The 18844-nt window shown below is 33.5% G+C and overlaps 1 protein-coding gene across 3 annotated transcripts; it reads right to left on the bottom strand.

Annotated features, from left to right (window-relative positions):
* Positions 1–598: 598 nt before the first annotated feature.
* LOC123910792 (dynamin-2A-like) lies at positions 599–11958 on the bottom strand. Of its 3 annotated transcripts, none has more exons than XM_045962031.1 (22): positions 11468–11958; positions 11274–11324; positions 11072–11192; positions 10882–10974; positions 10642–10703; positions 10346–10463; positions 9622–9964; positions 9215–9362; positions 8509–8610; positions 8285–8404; positions 8062–8145; positions 7861–7988; positions 6221–6305; positions 5977–6112; positions 5054–5130; positions 3710–3766; positions 3111–3258; positions 2854–3002; positions 2437–2550; positions 2287–2354; positions 1463–1638; positions 599–1167 (listed from the first exon to the last, which is right to left on the bottom strand). In XM_045962031.1, exons 1-22 carry the CDS (start codon positions 11597–11599, stop codon positions 935–937), a joined length of 2745 nt encoding a protein of 914 aa, XP_045817987.1. In that variant the 5' UTR covers positions 11600–11958; the 3' UTR covers positions 599–934. The 3 variants fall into 3 exon arrangements, with proteins under 3 accessions (XP_045817987.1, XP_045817988.1, XP_045817989.1); XM_045962032.1 differs by having other exon boundaries at positions 10927–10974; positions 11468–11875; XM_045962033.1 differs by having other exon boundaries at positions 1029–1167; positions 1439–1638; positions 11468–11876.
* Between the last annotated feature and the right edge of the window lie 6886 nt (positions 11959–18844).

Here is an 18844-nt window from a genome sequence, read left to right as displayed (position 1 = left end):
ACCTTGTTGACAAAACCTTCTACTAGAGCACCGCTATGGTCTCTTAATTAGAAAGAGTACACATTTCATTTTTATTTATTTTTTGGTACAATAGAGGGGCAAAGCCCCGACAAATTTCATTTTTAGTTAATAAAAAAAAACACAAACAATAAAAATATGTAAGAGTACCAATTAAATACTCTACAAAGCAGTGCAAATACAGTCTAAGTCTACGCTTTTTGCTCAAAAAATACAAATACATGCATGAATACTTCCAAACAAGTTGGGATCCTAGAGTTCAATATTCAGACTATAACTATTAGGTCATCTCGATTTTATACATGATGTTCACGAGATATTCTCATATTCCTTATTCCCCCCTTAGTCCCTCAGATTTCCCCCTGATTCGCACAGCTCAATACAGGCAAAATCTTTTTTAGGATTCCGGTGGTCTCTCCATATCCCGAGGAGGCACAAGGCAGGCTTATACTTACATATTTCTCAATCAATGACATCAATCCAATTGTGAACTTCAACCATTAATACCACAGTTTTTTCTCTTATATTTAACCAGGAACAATCTAGTGCTTAAAAAAGGTCCAGGAAAAACATAAAGCACTCATGATAAATGTGCATTGATATAAAATGCTGATATGCTAATGCTGATAATCACATTGGATACAAAACAATTACATCTGTAAGAGGGGGAAAAAAATCAGGGAGACACTATCATCTCCCCCAACAATGCCCCCACACACACAGTAAGGGAATAAAATTGGATACATCTGTGTATGACCTTCAGATAACTGCGCTAACAATACTTATCTACAAACCTATAAAATTCCGAGTAAATCACTTCAAAAAGGATGTGGAAGTCTTGTTATATGCAGAAAAAACTGAAAGTGTCCATCTGAGGAGAATGCATAGTTGTGGTTAAAATCATATGTAGCTTTATCTAATATCTTGAACTAGATTGTGGAGGAGCAGGAGGCAACCGATTTGGTGTCCGGCGACTGCTAGAATTTGATCCCGAGCTCAGATCGCCATTTTGGGATGGATCACTGTAACGTCTACTGTGACCACCAGAACCATACCTGGATAATGAGTCACTTGGACCATTGCCAGCAGCATCAAATGCAGACCTCCAATCATCACCCGATGTTGGTCCAGAGCTGCGTGGGCTGCTTTCTGTATTAATTTGTTTGTCAAAATCATATAAAAAATAATATATATAAATAACAGTCTATAGACTAGACTGATGCATATGCAGATTCTGTGCAACAAACATAACAAGTTTGCAATCAAGTACTAAATATTTTCAACCACTTTTATGTTCCTAACTATGAAAATGAAATTTATAAACCATCATCACCGTCATCATATTCTTTCTTCCCAAACAAATAACATGCCAGCTAAGCTTTCATGTATAAACTGTATGTTAGAAATTCCAAGAATGCACCTCAAGCAAATTTGTAGATAGTACCTGCTGCACTCCCTCTATCAGACCAATTGGACGCGGCAGCCGCTCTGTTGTCATGGACACTTAGCTGCCTAGTAAGTTTTGAAAGAAGGGAAGATTGTTTCTGAGCACGCTCCCTTCTACGCTTGACATTTTGATCCTCCTGGAGCAGTTCCTCAATTTTTGCTGAGCTTACAGCGCTGCCAAACACAGCATGAAAAAAAAAATTGCACAATTAAATGTTTCATTCCTATAAAATAATTGTGAACAGTGAAATCTTTAAAGATAAAATGAATATCTCAGAGATTAAGTATTACCATTTTATGGAAAAAAAACATTATTAGACAGAAAAGGGGGAAGTACAGCTAGGGAAGGGATAAGGTCACAAACAAGAAATCCTATTTAACAGAAATATATCGATAAAAATAAATTACATAAATTTTTTTTTTTTAAGGAATACCGCAAATCTAGAGTCTGATGACTACATAACAAAAATGTCAACTCAATTGGGATAACCATGATCAAAAACATTGTACAAGGACGCCAAGTTTATAATCTACTGCCCAGAACAAGTTTAGGGTTCACAAGAAGCATCCTTAAAGATGGAAGCATATCACTCCGACCAAATAAACTGAGCAACTACATAAACTACTCACTTAGCCTTGTTACATCTAACCGGAGTCTTTTACTACTCTCTTTCTACTGAACAAAAAAAAATGCAAAAGGACAATAATGTTTGAGTTAAAGGAGGGAATATGAGAAGGATGCCAGTCTACCAAATAATATTCATTAAGAAAAAATGCACTTGAAAGTCATCAGACAGTCAGGCAAGAAGAGACAGCACTAACCTGATGGAACTGTATAACTGGTTAAGCATGTCTTCTTTAGCTTTCTCTACTTGGCAAAGAACAACTGCCTGCTCACCCAAAACTAACTGATCTCACGAACAACACCAAATCTGAACAGAAGAATTATGGAAGTCAATAAAATTAACTCACTTTTGGAACATTGGCAGCAAGGCTGTTGAGAACAGCTTCAACATAACCACGCACTTCCTGAGACATCCATCTCAGCTCTTCTTCTGGATCAGCAGGTTTTCTAGCCATAGTATCCTAAAAAGATTTAGCAGCATGAATAAATTGTTATGAAAATTGGTTCATGATTGTAACTTTTGAAAAAACCAAAAGCAATAGGTAAAGGATTCTATTCATGTTCCAAGACATCATAATTCATTTCAAAATATCTTCACCATAAGGAGAAAGTAAAGTGAAAGAGTATTCAATAAATGAATCCCAAACAAACAAATAGATATGTATGAATCATTGATAAGGGAAGAAAACAAAATTCACGTGTATAATTGGCAACTGTTAAATGAATCACATAAAAGAGAACAAACATGTAAAATCATTACTTACAAGGGAACCATCAGAAAGACTTTGTCGCATTGGAAAGCTAGGTTCACCAATTGCTTGACCCCCTTTAGCCTGGGCAACATTTCGCAGCTTGTTGATCCACTCAACCTTATCTGTCATGCTCTCCGCCTTCAACAAAACTGTACTTTGAGCTGCAAAATGCATGTTTCAACATTGATACATGCTAAGCATGGTTCATATATGGTAATGGATTTGAGAGATACGGAAGAATAAGCAAAAATTAGAACACGGGTAACTACCTTTCATAACAGTCTTATAAGGGACCTTGCTTGTTATCTTGAAAACAAGGTTAGATGCTTTTCCAGAATCGGGTCCATTGGACTTTTTATCCTTGGAACTCTTTGCAGCGGCTTCATCCTCATCAGAAATCTCATCAATATTGCATTCCTGATTAGACAATAGTGATTAATCCAATCAACAAATCTTAGGGAAACAATACAATAAATTTATACCATAGTACCATAGATATAAAAGCTAAAAAGTAGAATACACCAAATTAAAGACAATTTAATAACTAATAATCAAAGCTCATTGTTACCAATATTCAATCCCAATATAAAGCAAATAGGTTTTAGTTTTAGAGTGAAAGTGAAACAACCAAAAAGTCTAAAAAAACATAGGGAACAGCTATAAGTTGAAGGAGCATCACAGTAGCGGTAGCTACAACCGATATTTGACCGTACAGCAACTACTGAAAAATGCAGCGTAGCACCTAGAGGCCACCATGCCATGCAATGCCGCTATAGCAGCTGCTATTGACAACAGAGATTCTTAATTCTCTCAAACACAGGATATTACAGTTCATAAGCATTCTAACAAAAAAATAAGAAATTCATACCTCCAATGTAATTACTCCTCGAAAATGTCTCTCTTCTTGTTTTTTGGTATATCCAAGCTGGCAAAAAATAAAGCAGTTAAACCATCAAAATTCAGAAAGCATTATTCATGGCCACCCATCAAATCAGTCCATATGATATAGGGTGCCTAGAAAGAGTTATTCACTGCCTATTTTTATGGTGTGGGTAACTATTTTTCACGAACCTTGCCTTAAACCATGCAACAAAGTTATTAAAATATTTGCACATAAAAAACTATGGGAAAATAAATTCAAGATCCATGTCCTTGGAGATCTTTCGTTTATAAAAAAATTAACTTAAAACGGTTAAAGACCCTATTATTTGATATAATAAACTAATCACAATCTTCCATCTAAAAGCTTAAGCTTTAGTAACATGGGAGTAAAGCCCCTATGAGCAATTGGTTAAGAGTTTAATCCTTGTCACCCTGGTTCTCATTAATTAAAAAGTTCAATTTATATTTATCAGTTATTATTTTTCTTTATTAATCTTGATAAATTTCCTTAGTTAAATCATTTCCTAATATCCCATTTACTGAAAGATAATCTGCTGTATATAAATATCTATAGTCATTCTCTAAACAATATACAATAGTCCAATATCAATCTCAATCCCAATTCAAGTAAATAACAGAGCTCTAAAGTCACATCCCATGGGCAGGACAAAATCCCAAATGTCCCAAAACAGAAACCCTGTCCATGCAGTTGTCCTGTCATCAAGCTGTGTGCCAGCACTAAACCTAGACATTGTCGACCTAGCCCCGACCAGAACGCCTTACCATTGAACTACTTACACGCGCAAAAACAGAATCAAAACTCATTGAGCTTCAGGTTCACTCTTCCAGGCCTCCAATCGTCACATCACTTGCCATTGATATTCAATATGTCATTTCCTAATTTCAAATTTTTTGAGAGATTCTCTCTTGTATATGTATATAAATATAAATATGTACAGTATCATTGACTATTCATTATAAAATAATTTAATATCAATCTCAGTCCCAATTTCAGGTGGGCATATCAGAGATATAATACCAATAAAAGTTTTCACCAACTCAGCTTTTACGAGAGTTTGTTCTTTACAAACCTTAAAAGTGATGGAGAGCCGAAGAAAGAAATTACGGTAAGAATCCATAAAAAGCCATCTACCATCCATACCCCAACCGAATTCACAAAATATCATCTTCAGTTTCAACAGAGTTCTTATACCATAAAACACTTTTGTGCAGTTACAAGGCTTCTATGTTGGGTGGTTAAGTGCCTGAACTGGACTGTCCTGAATTATGTCAATCCACAATAAAAAACCTAATATGATAATTTACTAACCTTGCCACTCTTTTCATTTAGAACAAACCACCGCTTACTCCAACCACTACCTTTGCCGCTTTTTTTGAACAGATATCCTGCATTTAGAGATTAAAGAAATTAAATCAAAATACTAAGCTTGATACTAAAAAAAATGACTCCATACTTAAAATGGATATGAGAAAGAAAAAAAAACAAAAGGCAGGTCCAGAAAGAAAGGGGAGGTGTAGAAACAGTCATGATCCTCAGATCAAACGAATATCCTACTGCAATGATAATGGAAATTAAATTAAAAGCTTAATATATATTGATATCCATCGATAACAGCTAGGTGGAGATACATGGATCAAACAAAGAGAGACAGAGAGAGAGAGAGAGAGAGAGAGAGAGAGAGAGAGAGAGAGAATGATTTTGGGTATCTGAACAAAATTGTATTGATTGATTTTGCTAGTGTACAGATTTGATGAGAGTGGGGTCAGGGGTATTTCTGGCAAACTAAAAATTTGGAGGAATTAGACATTGAATTCTAACCAAGCTTAACTGCCTTAACAGAAAGTCAGTTAAGCTTTCCATTTTACATAATAGACTGTATTCTGTCAAGACATTATTGGAAATTACAGCAAGGGAATCCTATTTTTGTTTTATATTTGTTTAGAAACAGAAGATTATGCATCATCAAATTAGTGACTGGACTATTAGCCATTACTGAGATGTGCTAAACGTATTAGCAAATATTCAATGATTGCAAGAGGTATCAAGCAAATGAATATAACTGTTATCAAAAAGGTGAATACTGAAGCTCCAGATCTAGATAAGAAAATTGATATAAATAAAATACTAAGTAAGCCACATACTTAATAATGGGACACAACAGACTGAATGGGGATACCATACCACAATGAAGTTAGACCTAGAAAACAAATTTTAGGATGAATGCTAAAAACCTGCTGTAATCTCCCCATCAGGACCCGCAACCTTCAAGCCAGATACCTCTGGTGTATCCTTGTCTTGCTGACTGGATTTCTCTTTCATTGATTTTAAGTTGCCTCCACTCTGTTGACCTGTTTGGGGACTAGTTGCCTATAAAAGGAAACAGAACAAGCATCTCGTACATAAAAAGCCAAAATTTAAACACGTATTTGTGTTACAAACTCAAGCCAACAATTCTCAATGTAAATTATCCCACACCCTGTTTAGAATTGACTGTTCTGCATCAACTGCCTTTTTGGATGACCGGTTCTTTAGCTCATCTTCTCGGCGTTGCCTTTCCATTCTAATGAAATTAGTTGACAGTGTTAAAGTATATTAAATTAATATATAGACAGCTGCACTTAAACAGTTAAGATTTTAGTGAGTTTGAAATAATAGTCAACAAATTCATTCAAGATTTTGATAATAGTAAAGGATTTTAAGCCATTAACTATTCTATGTATTCACTACTTCCCTTCGCTTTATAACAACCGACCAACATGGTTTGGTTTCCTATTAACAGAGAATGTGACGAATACCAAAGTGCTCATTCAACACAGCAATTGCTTTATACAAAAACCCAATGTCTATTTGATAGCAACTCAAATAAAAGAAACAGAAAGTTGACGGCGAAAAGAAAAGCACAATGTTCATGAATGAATGATTAAGAATAGGAGAGAGATCTCTCCTCCAAAGGTTTCCCCCTCATAAAGGATTTTTCCTTTTATGCACAACAACCAAATTCGCAAAATGAATCCATTTACTAATTTTTCCTATTTATTTAATTAAGCCTCCTCTAACTATTTAAATGTCCTAAATAATTCAAACAACTTAACTCCTTTTTATTAGTTATCCCCAACAATGCATATTATTATGTTCAAGAAAAAAAAAATATTCATCCCGCTGCTAAAGAGAAATGAGCTGGAAAGTGAGGACTTATCGGTTCCAAAAAATAATTTCTTTTTTTTAGTCAAAAAAAAAATCTTTTTTTCATTTTCTGTTTTCAACTTTAACTACAAATCTGTCACATCATTTCCTGTTTCAGGTATATTTGTAAAACTAGACAATAATTTGTACAAATTACAAAACAAAAAAGTTTTCACTATTTCCGTTACAAATTTTTACAAACAGGAAACAAAGTGAAACTAAGGTGGCAGTTTTGTAATTAAAAGTGAAAAACACGGGTGGTTTAGGAAATAAATCACATAGGTACAACAATCTGGAGGCTGGGAAGTTGAGCATATTTGGTTTAAGACATTATTTTTCATGTTCTGTCCACTTGATTTGCAAAGTTGCTCCTGTTTTCACCTCATTTCATATTTTCTAATATTTGCACACGGTTTATTTGTTTTGACCGTTCCTCTACGAATATTTGAAAAAAGGAAACATAATAAAAATAGGTTGTAACCTTGAAATTAAAAGTAAATGCAGAAAACGTTTTCTAAAACCAAACATGCCAACTAAACAAGATTTATCATGATAATTGATAAGACCTTCAATCTTATTTTCGCCGCCTTTCTTATGATACGCAGATTTAAACAACTTTAACTAACCAAGGAGACAGCTAATAATAGATGCATATACTCAGGAAGATTTCAATCAAGTAAGCTCACAGAACGAACCTACTACAGAAACTCAATATTCAGAGTCCCATACATTTACTTATTTGTTATCATTAAAATATCTAATCATAAGCATCCTAGTGGTTCTAGAAGTCATATACCGATATGAAATCAATGGTAGTCATTCTAATGAGTTTCAAATTCAATTTCAGAGTCGCACATATGACTCACATAAATGACATTACGATTCCAAAATTCATACATAAAGATGCAACAAGAGTCATGTGTTAAGCATACCGCCTCTGCACTAGACGAATAAAATGTTGGGGTGGAACAAATGCACGCTCCATATCAACTAGTGCAACCACCATTTTCTTGGATTCATTTTTAAATGACTCCAAGGCAGAACTTGCAATTGCCACAATCTGAAAATGTAACAAATGAGCTAAATAATTTCTAAAAACAGGCCAAGTTAAATATAAATTACGGCGACCATACCTCTCTCTTGAAAGGAGGATATCTTCCAAGACCCGGTGTAGCATTTGCAGCAGCTGAAACTAGATCCACAAGCACACGGTGTACCTAATTTGGTAGTTGTCAAAACAATTTCTTATAAAGAAATAACACTACTTATCAGTATCCAAATTATATTTTGTGCTATCCATTTGTGGCTCAGAGACCTTAGTATGAAACAAAACAAAAAACACATTTAGAATTATACCTCATCGACACACAGGCGTGATGGCTCCTTTGCCAGTTCAAGAACGCCTTTTATTAAGGACCTCAGACCTTTCTCTGGAGAGATAAGATAAGGTTGATATCCATCTGCTTCTAAGACAATCTGACATAAGCCAAAACAGAAATATAAGAAACAAGCATCTCAACAGAATGTGATGAATTAAATTCTACCTAACCAATATGACAACTTTAATGAAGAAAATTTACCCTCTTGACATTGTTTATGTCAAAGTGTCTGTCAATAGGAAGTTGCTTGATCCTGTTAGGAAAATTCCCTTCAAAACTGGCAACCACTTTCCAACCATTACCCTGCAAGGAAATGAAGAAATAAATTAGATCTACAAAATTAGATCTACAGGGGAAAAGATTACAGAAACAAATGACAGGCCTGGTATCAGCTTAAACAGTTCAAACATTTGAATCATTTTCGGAGCCAGTTTGATAAGTTTCTGACACATATCTATGCTGTTCCATTGTGGTTTATCTATAGAATTCCATATTCAGCACTTTCAACGAATGTTAGGTGCATCACAGGTCACTGGAACAGTTCTTGTTGATTAGCAATGCTTTTGTGGTTTTGGTAGAAATAAAAAAGCTAAATTTATGAAACCTATGCTACAGTTTGGTGTATTGAGCTGGAGCAGAGCTCTTGTAATTTTAAGGACTCCTTGCACACCACTTGATTAGGGATAAGATTAAGATTCAAGTGTTTGTTTTCTGTTATATTATTTTGCTTTGGAGGATTCTGCATCCTTTAACTCTTCATCCTTCTTATGCTTGAAAAGTCTTGCTTTTATCTATAATCTATAATTAAATAATAAAACGGACCAACTCACGGCATAGATTACACTGTGCCAAAATCTATGCACCTTTGCCGCTGACCATGTAAAAATAAATGATAAAATCTACTGACCTCGCCTCCAGTGAGATGTTGAAGAAACTTTTCCTCAAATTCACGACATAACTCCAGGCCTAGAGCTCTTGTACCTTCAGAAGTACTAACCATTTGTTCACCGAGCTTCACTAATTCTTCTTGAACAATTTGAGACTTTCCCTGAAGACTGCAGCATTTTAAATGAAGGATTATTATGGTTTGTAAGATCGTTTAAACACCCTCACACAAAAAACCTGGCTAATATCTTTTTTATAGCAAACATTATGTGTGAATATCGAAGACAGAGAACATGCAGATGATATAAAAAACTGAAATCCCTTTGATGTTGGCAATGTGCTTGCTGCTGCAACATCAGTGGAAAAGGAGCAAGTGTAACCCTCGACAACAAACAACAATAAATAATAAGCTAGCGAAAAAATAAATACCCAGTGAGGAGTGTTGGAAGCCGCAGCTTCATACGATTGCGGATTTGTGCAGCAAGAGACTCAACCAAAGCAATTCTACCAAGCTTGCTTTGAGGGGCTCCGGTCAGTATGGATTTCAAACTTTCAGTTTCAGCGCGCCAGGCAGTTTCCAACGAGCTCTCAGGTGCACCACTCCCAGACTGTGCAGAAGCTATAGAAACAGACTGGCCTATCAAAGCAACCCACGGAATATCAGAGGTTTTTGGTGGTCCCTGGTTCAATAGGAGTGCCTGCACAGCTGCAAGGGCTTTTGGTTCTGCGGCTGCCTGATCGATTTTACTGATAACACCAACTGTTCTGGTGGCTACAGTTAAAAACGCACACTAAAAAAGTTAAACAAACTGGTACTAAAGGGATATGAAAGGAATTTCTAAAGTTATATGTTTTTTTAATGTCAAAGACCAAAACTCCCAAAAGCTATAAGTTTTTGGGTGAAGGATTGTGAATGGCTTCATATCCTAACACAATTTTATTCAAATGCCCTTTCAGTTTTAATGGTACAAAATGCATGCACTCTTCTTGTGCAGAAATTCAACTTTATTTAGAGAAAACAAAAAGAGAGGGTTGCAAGCATTAATTCAAACTCCTAACAACTAGGCCATTCAGACTACGTTTTATACCTCTAACAAATAGCTAAATTTTTTGGGAGGGGGAATGAAGGCCGAAACAAAATCTAAAAGCTTACATTCAGCATCATATTCCTTTGCTACTCTAAGGGCTCGTGATGATGAAATTTCTTGTGCCTGAGCCGCAGGAACTACTACCAGTAAAATAGCGTCATTGTGCTCAACATATTCACTGATCTAAAATGATAAAAAAGAAGAAATCAAAGTTCTGTAGAAGAAAGTACATAAAAAATAACAAGATCTAAGAAAAAGTTAAAATCCCACACACCATCCACCATAAATTAAGAGTGGAGATGGTATCAGTATTAATTGATACTTAAAAAGTGAGGAGAAGAAAAGTTTTATACATACTCACCATTTTGTCATCAACTATCCGCTGGTCCAATCCAGGCAAATCAATTAACTTCAACGGAGGTGCTGCAGAATTTCAGAACAGAAGAGTAGAATAAATAAGTGTGGTGATGGTGATGTCAATGCAAGCATGTTGCAGGTCCAATCCCACCGGGAAGGGGACAAAAACCTGAATAGTGGCTATTTATTATTGTATGTGATGCATAAAGGAAGGGCGAAACACATAATGTGATAAAGGACTTACCAGTACCGGTACGAAGTTTTAGATAAATTTCATCACTTCTCTTACCAGAGGAACCTTTGCTGAGTCTATCCTGTAGAGAATGTCGGAGGCCACCTAGAAGGCGGGAGGGAGGGAGGGAGGAAGTAAGACAATCTAAGCAGAAAGGATATAGAAAGAAGAAAGGAAAGAGGTAAGCATTGTTGTTTCTTACTTGCAGAAACCTGCTGAGATTTATTATCCATTTGGAGGATGATAGACTTGGTGGTTAAAGATGTGTCTCTATTCAATTCAATGCTAATGGGAGCCCTGGTAGCGCCATTTTCACCTGTTGGCTGAAGCAATTAAGTTAGTTAGTTAGTTAGTGTGATTAAAGATGAAATAGAAGATTAGAGATAAAATAGAAGAAATAATACCAAAACAGGATGTCCAATGAGGCTATTCAATGCAGCAGATTTTCCAGCACCCTGCAGCAGGAAGAAGGATCCACCGTCACAGTGTATTATTGTATGGGATCCACCACCACCGCCGCCACATTTGAAATGAGATGAATGGATGATGATGATGATGTAAGAATACATAAATAAAAGGATCGGAAAAAGAAACATACGATATTTCCGAGGCCAACGACGTTGAGGAAAGTAGAAGTGCGCCTGGAGTCTTCAACGTCTTCATCGGCGAGGAGGGCGGAAGCTTGTCGCATGGATTCTGAGAGCTGAACCAATTCCTCGATTGCCTCCATCGGATGGATCTGAACGGATTTAGGTTTCCGGCAACAGATTTGATTGATTTCGAGATGATGCGTTTCTTTCTTCACCCGTCGACAGACCCTCCTCCAACCAAATCCAAATTAAATTTGATTGCTTGCTTGCTTGCACCTGTTATTATTATGATTATGATTATGATTATGATTATGGTATGCTTAATTGCTTAATAATAATTGCCAGTGCTATGCTGAACCCCCAACTCTCTCTCTCTTTCACGCGATTGCTAACTGCTTTGTATTGTCAAAAAAAAAAAAAAACTTTTCATTTCAATTTTTTCTTCTTACGACTTGCGTCCCTCTATTTCGCGCTTTCTACCTCCCTCAGCGTTATCGTTATCAATTATCACAAAATTCACTTTTTTATATATTATTATTTTTTTGATTATCTACAATAAAATTAAGATAGATTTTGCATGATATAAGTTTAACGATGTTACATGATAGAATAAGATGAAAATTATTACTATTCCGCTTCCCGTTCTAAGCTATTAGGAGATATATTATTTCTCTTATCTTCATCCTCGAGACTATATAGTGACCCTATAAATATAAAATAATTATAAACTCGATTCTCAAATAAAAATTTAATTAGTCAATGATCATGAAATGTTATACATTTCGCATTCTACATCAGTTACAGATTTTCTCTCTATCTCTCTCCCTCTGTATTTTTATATCTTTTCCACATGATAATTTTCATTTTTTTAATAATATTTATTTTTATTTTTTTTCTTTTGAATGTTGTCTACTTCATTTTTCATTCTATATTATTTTGAATGGTGTATATTTTTTTTCAATTGTTTATGAGAATGATTTTATTTAAATTACTTGAGTTTGAAAATATGATATATGTTTAAGGATGTTACAGAGTCATATCGTTCAACAAAACTAAGAGATTTTCTCTCGCCTCGCCCCCTGTCTCATCTCTATCTCTCTTAGGAGTCTCTAAGGACTCCATCAATAAAAAAATAATTGTATATTTTATATTATTTTTCAAATGAATATTAAGATATTTTGATCATTGTACCACAAAGAAATAATCTTCGCGCGTGAACGTCAAATGAAAAAATTTATGTATGGACCTCCACTCACATTGATAAATTAGCATTCCTATAATGGTTTAAACGAAGGTTTATGGAAAGCTTAAAATTTGAATTATAAAAAAAAAAAATACATAGATTATAAAAAATTAAAATTATATTAAATTATTTTACGTTTCCCATAGATTTCATCAGCATGATGTAATCTAGTGAAAGTGCGATGGACACATAATATGGAAAAATTCCCGTAGTCGGAATTCAAATTTTAATTAGTCAATATGTATTTATAATAGTGGAGTGGGAAGTGTTTCCCGTTTCCTATTATATACCACTTAGAGATTCTCTCTCTATTTCTATCTCTTTCCCGTCTCTGTTACATGACTTTACAGAGATTCCATCAACAGAAAAAAAATTGTTAATTATATATATATATATATATATATATATATATATATATATATATATATGGGGGCTGCTAACTTAGACCCAGTTGGGTCTAAGTTAGCAAGGTGCACCTTTTCAGTTGGACAAAAATACCCATTTTTTTAATTTTTGAAAGAATAGAGCAACAGGGGCATTTCTGTAATTTACCCAACAGTACACGCGCCCCCACCTTCTTTTTCCACCCCTCTGGACACGTGGCAGCGTGTTAGTGGACAAAATCCAAGCGCGTGCATCACACGCGCCGACAGGCGCGAGTGGGTGAAGGCCACACGCGGAGAGAGAAAACTTTTAAAAAAGAAAGGCCACGTGTCAGCATATGATTGGCTGCGTTAATTTTTTTCCATTTAATACTTTAAACTCGATTATTTCGTCGTAAATTAATTTTTTATTTTTTATTTTTTATACCAAAATTCATAATTTTTTTTTCTCTACAAATAGAGACTTGGTTCGTTTGATTTGGACACAGAAAAAAAAACCCAATTTTTCACTACCTTAATCTCATTTTTCACTACCTTACATCAACTCACTGAAACCATTCTACCAGGAAAATGGTTTCAGAGTACAAATCTCTGAAACCATTCTACAAGCTAAATGGTTTCAGAAGCAAATAACTAATAATCAACTTACTGAAACCATTCTACCAGCAAAATGGTTTCAGATTACAACTCTCTGAAACCATTGTACCAGATAAATGGTTTCAGAAGCAAACACAATTAATAAATTACTCACTAAAACCATTCTACCAGTAAAATGGTTTCAGAATACAACTATGTGCAACAATTCTACAAGCTAAATGGTTTCAGAAGCAAATAACTAATAATCAACTTACTGAAACCATTCTACCAGCAAAATGGTTTCGGATTACAACTCTCTGAAACCATTGTACCAGATAAATGGTTTCAGAAGCAAACACAATTAATAAATTACTCACTGAAACCATTCTACCAGTAAAATGGTTTCAGCATACAACTATGTGAAACCATTCTACAAGCTAAATGGTTTCAGAAGCAAATAACTAATAATCAACTTACTGAAACCATTCTACCAGCAAAATGGTTTCAGATTACAACTCTCTGAAACCATTGTACCGAATAAATGGTTTCAGAAGCAAACACAATTAATAAATTACTCATTGAAACCATTCTACCAGTAAAATGGTTTCAGAATACAACTATGTGCAACCATTCTACCAGTAAAATGGTTTCAGAAGCAAACATTAGTTTTTAATTACCGTTTTATCTCATTTAATTAACTAAAAATAGTTTCAGGTCTCCAAAAATTTCATAAAATATACCAAAAGTTCCAGAATATTATCTACTATTTTTCTGGTATAATGGTTTCAGTGAGTTGGTTGAGTGGTGCGTGTTAAATTACAACACACAAATAACGTATTTAGTAGACAAAAAATGAGATTAAGGTAGTGAAAAATTGCGTTTTTTTTTCGGTGTCCAAATCAAACGAACCAAGTCTCTATTTGTAGACAAAAAAAAATTATGAATTTTGGTATAAAAATAAAAAAATAAAAAATTAATTTACAACGAAATAATTGAGTTCAAAGTATTAAATGAACAAAAATCACGCCCAGCCAACCATTGTGTGACACGTGTCCTACTTTTAAAAAACAAATTTTTCTCTCTCCAGGTTTTAATCCAGTGTGACGCAGCGCTTGAATCTGATGGATCTGGATGATCTGGGCTGTCTGATTGATCAGACAGTCTTGATGAGATCAGATCTTGGCTGTCTGATGGAAATCAACGGTCTGTAACCATGGTTCTTCGGTATGCGCGCGACACTGGATCTGCGTCTATTAATGGTTTAAGAAGGTGGGGCGCGTGTATATGGTTGGCAAAATTGCAGAAAATTACAGAAATGCCCCTGTTGCTCTATTCTTTCAAAAATTAAAAGAATGGGTATTTTGGTCCAATTGAAAAGGTGCACCTTGCTAACTTAGACCTAACTAGGGTCTATGTTAGAAAACCCCTATATATATATATATATATATATATATATATATATATATATATATATATATATATATACATATATTTACAAATATCAATAAAATTCTCATGCTCAGTTATCACTGTATTCTACTTACACTTTTTATCATGAGGGGTCACTTTTCACCGTACTAAATAAAATATGAAATATGAATAATGAAATATGAAAATGTGGATAACCCCCTCAGTCGATATTCAAATTTTAAATAGTCAATGTGTATATTTAAGAGTCGGGTGGGAAAAGCTCATCGTTTTCCATTTTACACCACTGAGACTCTCTATTTCTATCTCTCTTCCGTAGGACACTATAGTTGTTCAATGAATAAAAAATAATTGTTAATTTTTTATTATTTTTTAATGAATATCAATAAAATTCTAATGATTAGTTATCACTATCATCTACAAACATTTTTCTTCATGTAGATCACTTTTCGTAGAACATATATATCCAACCATGGGGAGCGTTTTCCTAATGAACATATTCCTAATGAACATAATTTTTTCTTTAAAATAAAATAAAATGTATTTACGTAGAACATATAACTTTGTATAAGCTTAGTTGTTAATATAACATAAAACATAACTTATATATATAAAGATTTGTTTTTCCTTTATTTTTAATCTTTTTTTATAAGATTTTTTTTATTTTTTTTAGAAGATATATTTTTTTTTAAATAATGGATTAAAGAATATTCAATTGAAAGTTATTTTTTAGAGAATATTCAATTGAATGCCATTTTTTCTAATCTTTGATGAGTCCAAGTTGGACCAATACAAGTTTAGGTCCATGATATACGGACCCTATGCTTAAGATGAGGAAGTTTTCTCTCCCGACCCCCCTCATTTCTTTTCTACCCCCTGAATTTCCGTTTTTATCCTTGGGGGTACTGTGGTTTATAGAAATCGAAGTCTTTTGACATATTGAAACATTTCGGTAGCTGCGAACCGAACGTGGAGTTGATATCTTTCGGTAGCTGCGAACCGAATGTATGGTTACTGCGGTTGATATTAACCGAAGTTGCCTTACATATGAACAATTCCAGTCAGTAAGTTCGTTTTATTTAAAAAACAAACCACAAAACTCCTTTCTTCCTTTCTTGCACACATTTGAGGCTAACTTCAATATCCAACTTCAAATCACATTTCATCAAGTAAGTTTCTTTCCTTTTTTATCATTGGACAAAACTTACATGCATTTTCATACATGCATTTCTTACTTTTCCACTCACAAAGAGGTGGTTATTTGTGTTTATTCATTTTGAAAAAATAAAAGAAAATTATTTTTTAATAAAAATAACCACCTCTTTGTGAGTGGAAAAGTAAGAAATGCATGTATGGAAATGCATGTAAGTTTTGTCCTTTATCATTCTATGCATTCCTCATCACCATGACATTTCAAATTCATTTTTTGTTCTTCCCTATAAAAATTCCAAAATTTCAATCTCTGATTATTGAGTTAAATTGTTGATTATGTTGTTTGAATTGTTGATTATTGGTTAGTTGTTAGTTTAGTTACATACTAGCATGAATGCATGTTGCTAATTAAGTTTAATGTGAATATGAAGCTAATTGAGTTATATTGTACTCTAAGTGTTTGTCAAAATGTACGAGTGAACACTAGTACTACGCCAATGATAATGTCGGTGGCCAGTGATAATGTATGTGTGGAAGTGCTAACATTAACCGAAGTAATCCAGCGAGTGGTTTATATAAACCGAAGTCCTTGGCCTGCGGTTCATAAAAACCGAAGTTTTCTAGCAAATTTTTTTTATACCGCAAGGGGCAAAATGAGATTTTCGAGGGGTATAAAAGAATTGAGGGGGGTCAGGAGAGAAAACATCTAAGATTAGTGCATGCATATCGGGGGAGATACTTAAATTATCTACTACATTATCTACTATATAAGAAAAGAAGATACTAATGAAATTCCCAATTTGCCCCTTTTTCATTTTTTGACACATAATCATTTCATGGTTATTTTTTGTCTTTATCAAAAAAGGTTAGTAGAAAAATGCTAAAAACATTTCTCAATAGAATTTGAACCCTTAACCTTTTAGTTACACTTCTTATTACATTTACCACTAAGCCATATGAATTAATTTGTTATATTTTTGGAACCAACATATAATCAATATGAGTTAAATGGCCAATTGTAACCACAAAACTCCACTTTATTTGTTATTTCTTACACAATTTTTTTTCTTTTTATCTAAAAATCCAATTTTGTGTATGTAACCCAAATTAAATTACCTCACTTTATACAAATTCAATTTTTTAGTAAATAAAAATCAATTATTAACTGGGCATCGATATATCCTATACATATTTATTAACTGAGCATCGACCATCTGCCACGTTTTTGTTAATATAGGTAGATTACACTTTTTTTTTCTTTTTACCTACAAATCCAATTATTTGTATGTAACCCAGATTAAATTACATCACTTTATTTTTATTTATTTTTTAATCTAAATTACCTATTCTCCCACATTTTTTTTCTTTTTATCTACAAATCTATTTTTTTAATTACCTAAGAAAATAAATTACATCACTTTATTTTTTTTTTGTACAACCATAGAAATGGTTTTTACTGTGACCAATTGAAACATGACACATGGATTAATTTATTCCATATCACTGATTTCAATTTTAATAAAATTCACGTTGTCAATTCGAATTTCGTCGAGCAAGTGGAAGAGAAGAGTAAAACGATGGAGATCACCACTACTCTTTCCTTTAATTCATCTGTTCCTTTTTCACCTTCCCAACTTATGGCTTAATATATATATATATATATATATATATATTTGTTGGCCTTTCATCAAAGCCTCTCCATGGTTGGGCGTTATTGCCATGTTTATCCTGTTGTTGTTGTTGATGATTTCACTTTCAATGATACAATCAATGTTGATAACAACGGTGGAAATTAAAAATCCAGTTTCACTTTTAGATTTTTAGATAATGGTGAACTGACGGGGTTTAATAAATTATTAATGACGAATAAATTAATTCAGGTGTCGCATTTTAATTGGTGAACAGTATCAACAGTACCTATGGAACTGTTTCTAAGTTTTGTCCTATATTTAATTAATTTAATATGAGAATATGGTGGAAGAAAAATGAAACCGTTTCTAAGTTTTGTCCTATATTTAATTAATTTAATATCAGAATATGGTGGGAAAAATTGAAAAACTTCCGAAAAAATGTTGAGACTAAAACAATAAGAATTCTCAGTCATCTCGAGGAGATTGGTCTCTGCAGGGTTGTGCGGATGATACTTTTAGTTTTAAAAAAAAAAAGAATTAAATACAAAATTAAAAAATAAATGACATTTTTTTAGAAGTTTTTTTTTGGAAGATATTTTGTTGTTGATATAAGGACTGATTAATTTTTTGAGAAATAAATTACCTTTTATTTTACCGGAACAAAAAATTCACTTGTCTTCAATACATTGGTCATTCTTTTGAAATAGATTGACTAATACATTATGCAGAATTTATATTTAGTCTCACGGAACTTGTGTTTTACTAATATATTATGTTATCTATTTTTTTTTTTAAAATAATTTACAGGGTTATATTCATATTAATATGGGAGCATAATTTTTTTGGTTATATCTACGGACCTTATATTTTTATTCATATATTAATAAAGTTGTATATATTTTTATTAATTTTACGAGTTATACTCATATATTAATATGGGGACATCATCTTTTGTGTGAATTCTGAGGGACC

Source organism: Trifolium pratense, linkage group LG2, assembly GCF_020283565.1.
Source record: "Trifolium pratense cultivar HEN17-A07 linkage group LG2, ARS_RC_1.1, whole genome shotgun sequence".
Classification (NCBI taxonomy): domain Eukaryota; kingdom Viridiplantae; phylum Streptophyta; class Magnoliopsida; order Fabales; family Fabaceae; genus Trifolium; species Trifolium pratense.
This window is presented reverse-complemented; position numbering and strand designations above follow the sequence as displayed.

Excerpts from the sequence above, each read along its gene's own strand:
- LOC123910792 (XM_045962031.1), bottom strand. The coding sequence starts at position 11,599 with ATGGAGGCAATCGAGGAATTGGTTCAGCTCTCAGAATCCATGCGACAA. Across the intron at positions 10,704-10,881 it reads AAAACTTCGTACCGGTACTG|CACCTCCGTTGAAGTTAATT; the intron begins GTAAGTCCTTTA and ends GAAATTCTGCAG. Across the intron at positions 2,355-2,436 it reads TTGCTGCCAATGTTCCAAAA|GCAGTTGTTCTTTGCCAAGT; the intron begins GTGAGTTAATTT and ends TTGGGTGAGCAG.